A 13,184-nucleotide genomic window follows, 5' to 3' on the forward strand; every position below is an offset into this window, starting at 1 on the left:
TTCAAAATACTATTGGTAGTGGTTTAATTAACAAAACAATGTAAAAATCTAGATTGTCAAAGTATAAACTTGGACGATTCAAAATGCAAACTAATGGTAGGTAACCCACTAATAAAATTTTATAACCATTTTAAATGAAACTGTAACAATAGTATTACAAGTACTGTAAATTCATCTTGATGAAATTGCACTTTTCCAATTCATTATATCAGTTATAAACATCAAGCTATAAGTAATTCACATTCCCTATTGTAAATTCGCAGTTCTTTGGGAGCTAAACCCTGCTATTACAGGCCTAAAAGATCAAATGACTTTTAGTATGCAGAGTATTTTCAATTGGAGTTTTGTTTTTATAAATCCACGAAAAGTGGTTATTAGTTTGGCAAAACAAGAAAAAAATATTCAACTTCATCATACAACATTTTATGTGACCCTCGTATTAGACAATCCAATGCCTTGAGCTAAACAGCAACAACGGTAAAATCTGAAAATGTTCGTCTCAACTTCACAAACATAAACGAAACACAACATCCTTCGAGAGATTATACAGCAAGGAAAAAAAAACCTTTATCGACGAGCATATAAAATCACGTGACCCGTTTCACAAGCAACGGCCAGGCGCTTAAAAGATGTTCGTGAGAGGTTCGCGTTACCCGATATTTGTTTTATTCGCTTCGATCACACACCAGATATCGTTGGAAGGACTGAAATTTACTGCCGGATGATCAAACTTTCGACGATAAATTCGAGCAGGAGTATAGATGAAGGAATTCAGTTCAAAACTTAATGAATACATAACATAGCTCGATTGAGGAAGGAAAACATTGATTGCATAATTTTCAAAAAAAAATCAACCTTACATACTACCTTCTCTGATTGGGGATATGTATCACAGGAAAATTTAGTTGGTAAGATGAATGTAATATAAACATGTGTTTTCTGGCGAAAGAAAACTGAGTCTCATTCTGAAATATAGGAAAAGTATTGTGGTGAGTGGGAGTGACGGGTAAGCCTCTAGAACTACTAGCTGATTATTTACAAGACTGAACCCAAAGGGTCAAAATAAACGACACTTATAGCCAGACACAACCAGTCGCCATGGGTGTTCCCCAGGGCACTGTCATGGGTCCAATTCTATTTCTAATATATATTAACAGCATTTACAACCTGAAGGACTTCGATGGTGATATTGTTTAATTTGCCGATGATATAGCATTAATTTTCTATGGTAACACATGGGCCTCTACTTATGCAAAATGGATTGAACATTATATTCTCGTGGCTGAATTTCAGTCTCCTGAGTCTGAACGTCGATAAAACAAAATTCTCAACTTTTTCATCAACAATAAGAGACCAACCACTAGAGGGAAACATTTTCATACATACTCCCATTTGCCAAACTCATTTAATTTATTCTTGTCCACTTATAAAGAAAACGGATACAATAAAATATATGGGTGTGATACTTGACCAACATGTAGATTTTCTCGTGAAAAGACTTAGAAAACTTACTTTTAAATTCTACCAACTCAGAAACATACTAAATAAACACTTATTACTGATGACATACGATGCATTAGCTGAATCAGTTATGAGGTACTGTATTATTGTTTGGGGTGGGTTGAATAAAACACACTTACATAATCTTCAAGTGATACAAAACACTTTGCTTAAAATAGTATTGAAGAACGATAGAAGACATCCAACTGATAGCTTATATAAAGAGGCTAGTTTATTCAATATCAGAAAATTATACACCTATCACTGTGTACTATGGATGTTGAACTCGCCTCTCACATATCTGACACACAAACACGACACCCGGGCCAAATCTGAGAGAACAATTAGTGTTCCTTTTTGTAAAAACGTATATACCCAAAGGTTTGTTACTTACTTTGGACCGAAACTTGTCAATCAAGTTCCCATTGAACTAAGAAATATTAATGAACGCAAGCAAACAATTAGATCCTTCATTGATTACAACTTTGATTTCTGAATCATGTCTGAATTTTTTTTTTAATTATCTCACACCTGCCTCCCCTTCGCCTTATTGTCTGGTTCAATACTTCTTCAGGTTGATTATTGCTTTCTATTATTTTTTTATTATAAATTTTTATTTCTTAATGAAAGGAATGAGTAGTTTTTTTTCTCACATTCATGGTTGTGTTCAGATCTGGGAAAATACGCAACACAACCTTTGCTTAGGCGTTTTCCAAAAACTGAACATCACCACTTATTTATTGTTATTTATTTATAATAAAGTATAAAAATTTAAAGTTTAAAATGTTGCGTTTTAAAAATAATATTTTCTGTGTAGACATTACAGATGAAATAAATGATAATACACAATAAACGACTGATTTGAAAAACGTCTAAAGATAATTCAAATTTGAAGATATGATAAAACATGATAAGCACTTCAAGTTTATTTTCGAAAACAGTAAAAATATAATAAATTAAGACAGATCAGATGGGATCAACCTATATTTCTGGATATTTTGAAAAATTATGTATAAAACCCTCTCAAATGCTGATAAAATACCCTATGATTATTTAATGTTTGTTTGTTTTACCTTTATAAACACATAGTATATCAAGTGAAAAAAGTGACTCCTGTGTAACCAAATATCCGTCGAGATATACTCCGGCAAGTAGTTGTTTTGGATTTTACGAACGCTTTTTGGTATAGACGATCAGCAAGGAAATAATTTGTAAAAGAGGAATTGAAACCGGTATTTTTGGCACTCCCAACATATTTAAAAGAGGAATGACTCTTTATATACACCTCATCATAACAACAGAGACCACAAAACCGCATCCTACGGAAACTGTACAACAAACCCAAAGTTTCGCGATTTGAATATGCAAATTCTTATTGTTCAAGAGTAGGCTTGTTTTCGAAAGCAAGTAACTTATTCGCGTTATCTTGACGACAACCTTATTTCTCTTATTGGATGTACTGCTGAACTTTATTAAATTATACCAACCATAATTATGAAGACGCCAACTTGGTTGGTATTGCAGTTTTGGTGATTGGTAAAATTGCTTGTTTTTGAATTCACATAATTATATCGTTAACACTCTTAAAAATTCGGAAACGAAAATAATAAAATTGTTAAAAAAAATCTACTACAAATTGAAAAGTAACGATATCAGGAAAATGTTGGTTTTCCATTTCTTTAAAGTATTCCGAAATTACTGCAGCCTCATGGGCTTATTGAAATTTTCTCCAATTTTTTTTGACACCCATTCCTTTTGTAATTTGTAGATACATCATATTCTGCTGGATGTCTGGGAATATAGTTAGGGAGCTAACTAATTTCCTTACCACCCCTACCTTGAATCCCCTTCCCCCCCTTTCCGTTGACCAGTAGCGGCAATTTTGTCGATTAGTATGACCGTTAAATGACAAAGTACACTCATCAGAAATCATAATAAAACATAACGTCTTCTAGTTGGATGATATCGTTATCCAACATGTCCATCATTTGCTCACAAAAATAAGTTCTATCAAAATCGTCTTCTATGAGCTCCTGAGTAGGTATCATTTTAATGCATTTATTATGTTTACTATGGATGTATGGCTAACATTGAATGTAGTGGATGCCTGTCTACTCGATGTATGTGGGTTTTCCTCAAACTCAAGCATCACATCTAATTCAAGTTCATCACTCATTGCATTGGCAGCTGCTTTTTTTATGTGCCGCACATGACCAAGCTCGGGAAACTGCGTCTCTATATTGCTTATTGTTCCTTGAGATATGGTTGGTAAATTAGGAAATTTCTCATGAAATAGGAGAGTTACTTCCTGTTGTGTTCGGGTTTTCTATCCGCAACCAATCATTTGCAAAACTGTTATTTTATGTATTTCTGTTAATCTAACCATTTGTCAGACTTGAAGTTAACGAACTTTAAAGCTAAATTAAAATACTGACAATTAATGTTGTAACATACAAAACAAATTGACAAGGCGTTTTAAACTAACGTTGCCATGGAAAATATTTTGTTTTTAAAGGATACCATCTAAAAAGAACATTGATATGGTTTTTGCTTACTTCAAAATGAAATAAGTTTTGAGTATATTACAATAAGTTTTGAGTGTATTTTATAGAATTACGGTTACCATATGATTTTAATTTATTTTATCTTAATTGTAGCAATAAACTTGAAAGCGATAAGATTATTGAATAGAGAATGAAGAGACCTTTCAAACGATATATCACAAACCTATACTTCCCATTTAAAAAATTGGGGGTTGTACCTGTCATTTGACGGGGGTTGAAGATAGGGGTAGCATTTTTCCGTAGAAGAGAAAAACTGAATAGAGAAAAGTATCTTCTGTATAATTCAGTATTCATATAGAAGTATTTGTTTCGAAAGATTTTTTTCTTTCGTGTAATTCAATGTTTATATGAAAGTAGCTGTTTCAGGAGGACTTTCTTTCAGTTTGTGTCTGAAAGTTACTTCTTTGCATGATCTACACATCCATGTATAGAGTTACTTATTTTCAAATTGATTAATCCTTCCTTTCTTTGGAAGATTCTCTCATCCATTTTTTTGTATCAGATGGAGTAGTAGAAAGCCAAAAACTTTCTTTCCCATTAAATTTGATGTGCTTCGGAATTTTGTTAAAATATGTACCGTAACCGAAATAATGAATTCATTCCATTTGGCTTTTACACACTGTATAAATAGTTATTCAATTCAAAAATGGTAACCCTGATTATAGAAAATAAGATCAGAATACAGTGAAAGCTTACTTTTTCAGCATCGCGCGATGACTTATTTACACCTACATATAACATGCCCAACCCATTATATTCAGTCAGTAACTTTCGACAAATAAATCAATTTGTAGGCCTATGACATGGAGACTATATTTTATTTTAGACGCAACAGTGAATGTCAATTGGGAATAAAACAATTAAGTGCCTAGCGAAAAGAAATTGTTCTCATTTACAACTTGCACATTCCAGCAAAAAACTTGATCGAGTGGTTTTCCTAAGTTATTCACTCAGTATACAAATCGTGAAGATAAATTGCAAATGAGAAAAGATGTGATCCATCACGATTTCTAGACGTGTTTCTCGAAAACCTCATTCGTTTCGAGCGTTTTTGATGCACGTACTCATTATTTTATAAAAGTATATCGGTTTTCAAAGAACTGTACTTTCCTAAACTTGATTAAAGTAATCAACAAGAAGGCGCGGAATACGAACTCGTTTAGATTTACGTAATTGACAAATTATATGGTTATCTCCCTCTCTTTCTCTGGACGAAATATTGAATTTATTAGATTTTGCCGTGCAAGTATACTATGTCATGCCATTTAAAAATGACTCATTGGGAGAAAACAAATGAAATATAGCAAGCGCCAAACTTGATGGTGAGCGATCGCACAGGTATAGCCTCTCCCAACTAAATTATTATTGGATTTCGATGAGCCTCTTGCCGGCCAATGTCGTACCTACAATTAGTTCTAATTAGGGTAACAAATGGAACATGACTTCTTTGTAATATCTTTTCATATTTTGGTAGATGACTGGTTTTTTGTTAGGCGATGTAATTTTTTCAGAAACAATACAAATTATTTGGACAATGCCAAACGCCAACAGCATTGGAGGACAAGTAGTGATACGCCTCTGTACAGAGCGTTTGTATGTCTCGCAAGAGCTCTAGTAGGGGTTACATTGAAAATGAGAATGTGCGCATGGGAGCGGGCTCGCCATCACGTTTGGCGCTTGCTGTACTACAGTAGATCAAGGCTGGAAACCTGATGTACTGATTTGGTATTTTAAAAAATACTACATACAAGTTGTCAACCATTATCGGTTTATTCGTATATCACGCCTTTCGAATATATCATTTATATTTAGAACTGCGCTCAAAAACTGGATATCGAAATGGTTTGAGGTTCCGTAGAATTGTCGTGTCCTTAAAAAAAATGTAATGAAAACACTTTTTTTTCATCGAAACTGAAGCAAAGTTAGCAACAACAGCAGACTTACAACTGATTTTATTATTTATGTGGCTCCCCCTCATATAAATTATTAGTTGAAAACTAATAAATCATTCTGAATTCTCGTAAACATTTATAGCTTTTAAGCGATAATGAGGTGGTTCAAACTAAAACGCCGTTCTTTCTACCCATTCCGCAAACACATATTATTGGCCAGTGGGTATCGTCCATTCTGAAACCAGTAGTTATTGTCCCGACTGATTTGTTGTCAGTTGCTTCAGAGGCGTAAGAATACACAGGAGGAAACCTCCCTTATCTTTGTTATGAAAGGTACATTCTATAGTCCGGTCATTATACAATATTGAATTAACAAAAATTGCTACAGAGCTAAATTGGTGAAGACCTTTATTTTACCATAAAAAATAAAAATTTGAAAGTCCCAATCTGTCCCATGAGTTCTTTAAAAGTTATTCGGGGTCAAAGGGTTTTTTTTCGAAAACCGTGAGTTTTATTAGAAAATACCTCAAACCAAAGTTGTAGATCTCAAAATTCTCTACAAAAACTGTCGTTATGATTTTTTATGTAAGTATCACCGTTCCCGAGATAATTGTAAAAGTCACTTTCTATGTAATATGCACACATTAACCACGTATATACACATTCCGGTATTCATTCAGGCAAGTAAAAATGTTTGTGTCTCTCTTATGTATATACTATATATTATATTCAGAAAATATACATTTAAAGGACCGCCAGTCCCTTCGAAAATCCCCTCTACCCGTATGGCCTTGAATCGAGAAGAAACCTTCAACGTTATTTTTGAAAAATATGTTCAGTATGTGCGTAGACATACAGTGACGGTAGTATTTGATGGCTATAAAGACACAACAAAAAATATTAAAGCTGCAGAACAACGTAGTCGAACTACTAAAACATCTTCGAGTTCCGATATGATATTCGATGAATTCATGACAGTTCCACCAAACCAACAACAATTCTTAGCTAACATTAATTATAAATCTCGTTTCATTTCCTTGTTAAGTGGCAAATTGACGGTTGAAAATATTGAAGTTAAACAAGCTCAAAATGACGCAGATATTCTCATAATTGAAACAGCTATAGAAAGATTTAATGCAACAAACACAACAATTTTAGTGGGCGAAGATGTTGATTTGTTGGTTCTACTTACCGCAAGGACTCCAATTGATAAAACTATTAACTTTCTGAAACCTGGAAAGGCTCAACAGCGAACAGAAATATATTCTTCAAAAAGTTTATCATCAGCTTATCCAAAATGTCAAAACAATATTTTATTTTTACATGCGATAACCGGTTGTAATACTACATCGGCAATGTACAGAAGGGGCAAAAATTCAGTTTTTAAATTATTTGAAGAAAAATATTTAATTGGCTGTGCGAAAGTCTTTACGGACATTCATTCTCCACCTCAGACAATGGGGAATGTTCCTCCTGACAAAAATCAAGTAGTATAAACAACGCATTTTAAACTTATCATTTCAACCCTTTTCTTTATAAAATTATTTGAATACTCAAAAGAGATGAATGAAATAATGCGTTCAACATTTAAAGGGATTCGTTTCTATTTCACCATTTGGCAACATGGGTTACAGCTAATGAGGGACAATGAATCTGTTACCTGAATGAGACAAACAAAGATGATCTGTTTCAGAGGCGTGCTGTTATGTTTACTTATGTTCCGAGTTCTGAGACATTCTGTAACTTATGACATTTTTTGCACCTAACCTATCTTCCTCTATATAAATAAATAACAAAACAACTGTTGTTTATGTGGCTTGTGGAGGTGGTATTGAACTATAATTTATATTTTATCTTAATTGTTGATTTATAAAGATAATTTTCCTTTTTTAAAGTAGAATATCTAGGTACGTATAAATTATTTCAACTTGATATAGGCGCTGTTGCCAATATGTGAATTAGAAACAAATCCCTTCAAAAATTAAAACCCAACATTTGAAACATCCATTTGAATACTTTTCGAAGTGAATTTGAAAAACTCATGACTTAAACTCAACTTTATTTTGTTCAAACTTGCATTTGCTGTAATAACCCAAATTGAGGAACATTCCCCATTATTACGAAAGGAATTCGATTTCTTCTTGCTATTTATAGAGCTCCAAAAAAAGTAGATTGCATTGATAAGTATAGATATTTAACCTTTGTCAAAAATTCCCGAAACAAGAAGCAAGTACAACTATCTTGTCTTCCTCCAGCATCGGCATCTGCTATTCAACACTTGCCACAGACATGGCAAGGAAATTAACTTAACCCTGAAGGCTGAGGTTGGAAATTGATAAATAATACCAATTAAAACTTTGTTCCCCCCTGCTCCTGAAAAACTCCTTAACACCATTTTATGTATTTGCAAGTAAGGTTGTAGTGCCAAATTCGGCTATAGAAAAGTAGGGTTACAGTGTGTACCTGCGTGTACCAATTGCCAAGGTCACTCTTGTTCAAATGTTGAGTTGAGTACAACAGAGAATGATTCATGTGATGCTGATGAAGAGACAACTGATACATTATTATTTGAACAATTTATGAACAACCGGCAAGAAGAGGAAGAGGAGGAAGAGGAAGAAGACGAAGAAGAAATCGCAGAAGAGATAATTGTTGAAGTTAACTACCCCATAGTTGGTGTGGAAACGTGTGCATATTACATAGAACGTGACTTTTACAATTGCGATCTCAGGAACGGTGATACTTACAGGAAAAATCATTAGGACCATTTTTGTAGAGTTTTGAGATCTACAACTTTGGTCTGGGGAATTTTTTTGATAAAACTTACGATTTTCGAAAAAAACTCAAAAATCCTGAAATTTTGACCTTTGACCCCGAATAATTTTTGAAGCGCTCATGGGTAGGATTGGGACTTTCAAATTTTTATTTTTTATAGTAAAATAAAGGTCTTCACCAAAATTTAACTCTGTCGCAATTTTCGTTATTTCATTACTGTTTTCAGGTCTCAATTTACCGGACTACTATGACTAAGTCGATTACATTGGAAGACAGTGTGTGTCTAGGCTAATCACAAGTTCAAAAACATGAAAAATATAGATAAAAGTCCTAAAAATATGAGCGATAGCTAATTCGATTCGGAATCACCTCTAGAAATATGTTTTTGAAGGATTTTGGTGCAGGTAGAAAATTTCAATTGTTATTAACAATCGAAATATAAAAAAATCGATTTTAAGCAATTAAATTGTGAAACATTCACGTTGCAACTAATAGCATTCACATTTCTCGATCCACCTAAAGTTTCCAACTTACATAGAATAAAATTTCGAAATTTCTCTACCTGGAAGCTCGCAGTTACTTCTACGAAATCGAAATTTGTTGTAAGTAGGTATCAACTTTTGGAGATAGGCAACTTAAAATTCGAGAACGTCAAAATATCGATTGAGACTTCAAAAAAAAAAAAAGATTCTTTTGACATTTTCACCTTTTGAGTAGACGTTTTCTATTTTTGCCACATATTCCGACTTCAGATTAGCAAACAACCGACAGAAATACCAAAATTACACAATTATGTAAAAAAAATAAACGTCAACTCGGATACTGAAATTTTATTCAAGGAAGCACTGAACCCCCTTCAATTTAAATCAGAAAGGTGAATCCATTTTTAAATATAAGTAATTAAATTCATTATTATGAAGTAGAAATGTTAACGAACTGATGAAAATACGAGCAATAATATCAATCGAGTATTATTGGTAACTAGCGAGGTAACTATTAGACTGTAATAGCATGGCACTAGGTCAAGTTCAAGCAAAGGGTCATCGAACCAACACATGTCCTAAAGTCACCCTTTGATATATCTATAAACAAACATTTTGGTTAAATGATGGAGAGATCCAAAAAATTTGTGAAATCATATATATGGGTTGCCACTATCTAAAATAATACATAAAGAAGGCAACAACCTCTAGCAACAATTACCAACGTTTCCCAATATGAAACTATTATTGCATCAACGGATGACTCACCGTCACACTTTGTAATTTTAATAGAAACAAACGAATATCCTGTAGTTTTATACAACTTTAATAACATTCAAGTAGGATTCAATTTTAGAGCACAATATTAACTGATATTAACATCAGCTGACGCAACCTGGAAGTCATTTCTATCCTTGTCAGCATATTTTCCTGTTGATAAGCAATAAGAATGAACAGAAGATCCTGGTTAGAGGTGTAGTTTCAATGTCAACACGAGGCGTTAGAAGAAAAAAACGAAAATCTCAAGAAGTTTTCTGATATGAATGTATAGATTTTATAGAATCTTCAAAACAGAACAAATCAAAGTTTTATAATACGATACGAATACTCTTTCCCAAAACTGAAGATGTAAAAAAACATAATGCTAACAGAAACATCAATGGGGATCGTAAGGGTGTACATTCAACCGGGAACAAAGGCCCTTTAAATTCTAGAATGAACCAGAATCCCGTGAGAGCAACAAGCGATGATAACAAAACAAATGTAATAGGTTAGGTAATTACTTTTTTGCCAAAAAATGTTCAAAATGCATGTTATTCAAGTATCGATTTCAATTTTTTTAAACTTTAGAAAATAAAAATAATCAGTAAGTAGTAAAGAAAATATCAATGACAGAAACTTCACTACAAAGAGTACAACTTGTACAAACATGTCAAAACAAATGATAGTAAACAAAACAATCAGGAAGAAAGAACACTAAATATGATATAAACATTGCATATTACAAGGAAATAATGATTTGTTTGGTGAAAATGATGAGCGAGAAAATGACAGAGCACTAGAACAAAGAAATTATAATGCAGAGGAGCAGAAGCTGTTTGTAAATCTTAAAAAAAATGAAAACAAATGTATAGATGAAATACATAAAACATCAATATGCAATATTTGAATCCCCCACGAATGGTAAATATAAACAGACTTGCCGTAATTTTCAGATTCTTCTATTATCCTTTCAACCATATTTGCTCTCGGTTTTCCCTTCTTAGGCAAAATAAAATTCGAACGAAAAGCTTCGAACAGAGAAACTCTCGATTCAAGAAATAGGCTGATAATTAGGATGAAAACGGCCGGTCACTACGATTTACTTTAGGCACAAAGAAAAGATTTCGTTGGTTCACACTATCTTCCCATGATATTGCTTCCACACTCCACTGATGTTAATTTCCGACTGCTTCTCGGATTCAATCCACCTCGCAGCTTGCATCTGTTTCGGTCACGTAGACTGTTTGGAGCGCATGCGCACTACTAGGCTTACGTGGTTATCGTATGATTATATTTTTTATTGAAATATCCACGATGCTCCTTCACGAATCGCGAATGCTTGAACAGGGTTGCCGTTGTTTGTTATTGTAATTAATATTTAGATTGAACATTTGTTTTTTTCCGGTTCAATAATCATTTTAACACATACACACACACATAAGTTTTAAAATTTAAGCAAATATTTACTTTTTTTTTTCGATTTATATTTCAATTATATTTTTCCATATATCTTATGTAGGTACATACTCACTTGGTTTTTCACAAATTTCGGAATTTTCAAGCGTAATTTCTTTTCAAAATTTCACATTTTTGTAAATTCAGCTTGGCTCATTGGTTACTTTCCGGATATATTTCATAAAATATAAATTTGTTGATATAATTATTCATCGGACATATCGATTCACGTTTATAATCTACTAGTTTTTCATACACCTACATAATTTTTATAACCCACTCCTTCACCTTAATGAGTTGACAACGCCAACTTCAATAATTCAAATGATTATGTACAGCCAAAATGGTTTGTCATAGGTATCACTTTGAAAATGTACATATAGGACGAAACGATAGTTACAAATAAAAGTGGTAAAAACATAGAAAGTTTCATTTCACATTTTTCATGAAGACCTCACATGTTTACGTAGTACCAACTAATTTCGTCAATATAACCTAAAATTATTGCTTTGGTAAAACGTGTAGACATCAATTGAATTTTTTCATCAACTTAAAATATATAATACTCTTTGTGATTTTGTAGTTATACTTACATACTTACTGTTATAATACATTTTAATAAATTGTGAGCAATATATTCCTCATTAATTATTAAAATAAATTTTTACATATATTTTAAAATTGATTTTTGTTCTCTATTTTTTAAACTGTAATTCGCGCATTTTATTCATGTATTACTTTCTAAATATATTGATCAAGCATTAAGAAATGCTATTGCCAGTTATCATCCTATACAGAATTGCCAACCCAATAAAACTTTAAATATATATTATAATTTCAGAATTCGGCTCACTTTGCCGAATTCTGAAGAGGCACGATATGAGAACAGGTTCGACTTAAGACTCGACACGTCGATATTTTTCAAGTCACACGTGCCGTGAAAGCTGCAGAAAGACGGAAAGAAATTTCTCATATGAAAATTGGTCACAGGAAATAAAACATGTGGATAACATTTTTTGAAAACAAGTGGCAACAGTGGAAATAATAGATGTTGACTAGGCTTGGTATAGATGGATGGTGTTGAACAAAGAAAACGTTCCTAAAATTAACAATGAATACGGTGATGTTATGTTTTTGAACATAGTTCCACAATATTATTTTAGTAACTTCCTACAGTGACTTGGAATTATATTATGTATGCTTCTTGTTTTTCTAGATTGTTCACGTAGTTCGACGGACGTATGAGATTTTGCACAACATAAACTTTTATTACATTTGTTTGGCTGGTTTTTACACTCATGTATTGTGGGAATTTGAACTTTTGAAGGATAAGAATGAATGATGCAAACGTCTCAAATTTTAAATATTTGTTTCACATTGAATTCTAAGAATTAGTGTTATTCTTTTATGAATCTTTTCATCTGAAAATTGTAGTAAACTGCTGAGCGGATAGCATTTTGTAACTAGGAAAACGAAGATGAAGATTTGGGTGGACCAGATACCCTTCTCACGAGAATATATTTAGCCGATTGCCGGATATTTAACGTATGCGGATTTGAAACGCAGAAAAGAATGGCTGCAGCCTGGCCGTGCTTTAGCAGCCAAAATCATTTCTAGCAGTGTCAAAGGCCACAAACACTTCAGATTCTTCAAAGATATCATTTCGCGATCATTAGAAAAAAAAATTAATTGGATTCTTTGTATGGAGACTCTACATCATCATTTACCACATTGAAATTTTGGGCAGCTGTAAT

General features: G+C 32.9%; 1 protein-coding gene and 1 long non-coding RNA gene across 2 annotated transcripts in view; one reads left to right on the top strand and one right to left on the bottom strand.

Moving 5' to 3' along the window:
- Positions 1–11,181, bottom strand: part of LOC111508549 (MAP kinase-interacting serine/threonine-protein kinase 1) — a 44,727-nt gene extending 33,546 nt beyond the window's left edge. The window contains exon 1 of the mRNA XM_023164095.2: positions 10,917–11,181. Coding sequence (XP_023019863.1) covers positions 10,917–10,953 — 37 coding nt within the window. The 5' untranslated portion in view covers positions 10,954–11,181. The remainder of the gene's footprint in view (positions 1–10,916) is intronic.
- Positions 1–12,708, top strand: part of LOC141481669 (uncharacterized) — a 15,934-nt gene extending 3,226 nt beyond the window's left edge. The window contains exon 2 of the long non-coding RNA XR_012465093.1: positions 12,272–12,708. This is a non-coding gene — a long non-coding RNA (uncharacterized lncRNA). The remainder of the gene's footprint in view (positions 1–12,271) is intronic.
- The last annotated feature ends 476 nt before the right edge of the window (positions 12,709–13,184 follow it).

This window comes from Leptinotarsa decemlineata, unplaced genomic scaffold, assembly GCF_025532065.1.
Source record: "Leptinotarsa decemlineata unplaced genomic scaffold, Ldec_3_MD MMD2_tig00000251_RagTag_RagTag, whole genome shotgun sequence".
In the NCBI taxonomy this organism is placed as follows: Eukaryota; Metazoa; Arthropoda; class Insecta; order Coleoptera; family Chrysomelidae; genus Leptinotarsa; species Leptinotarsa decemlineata.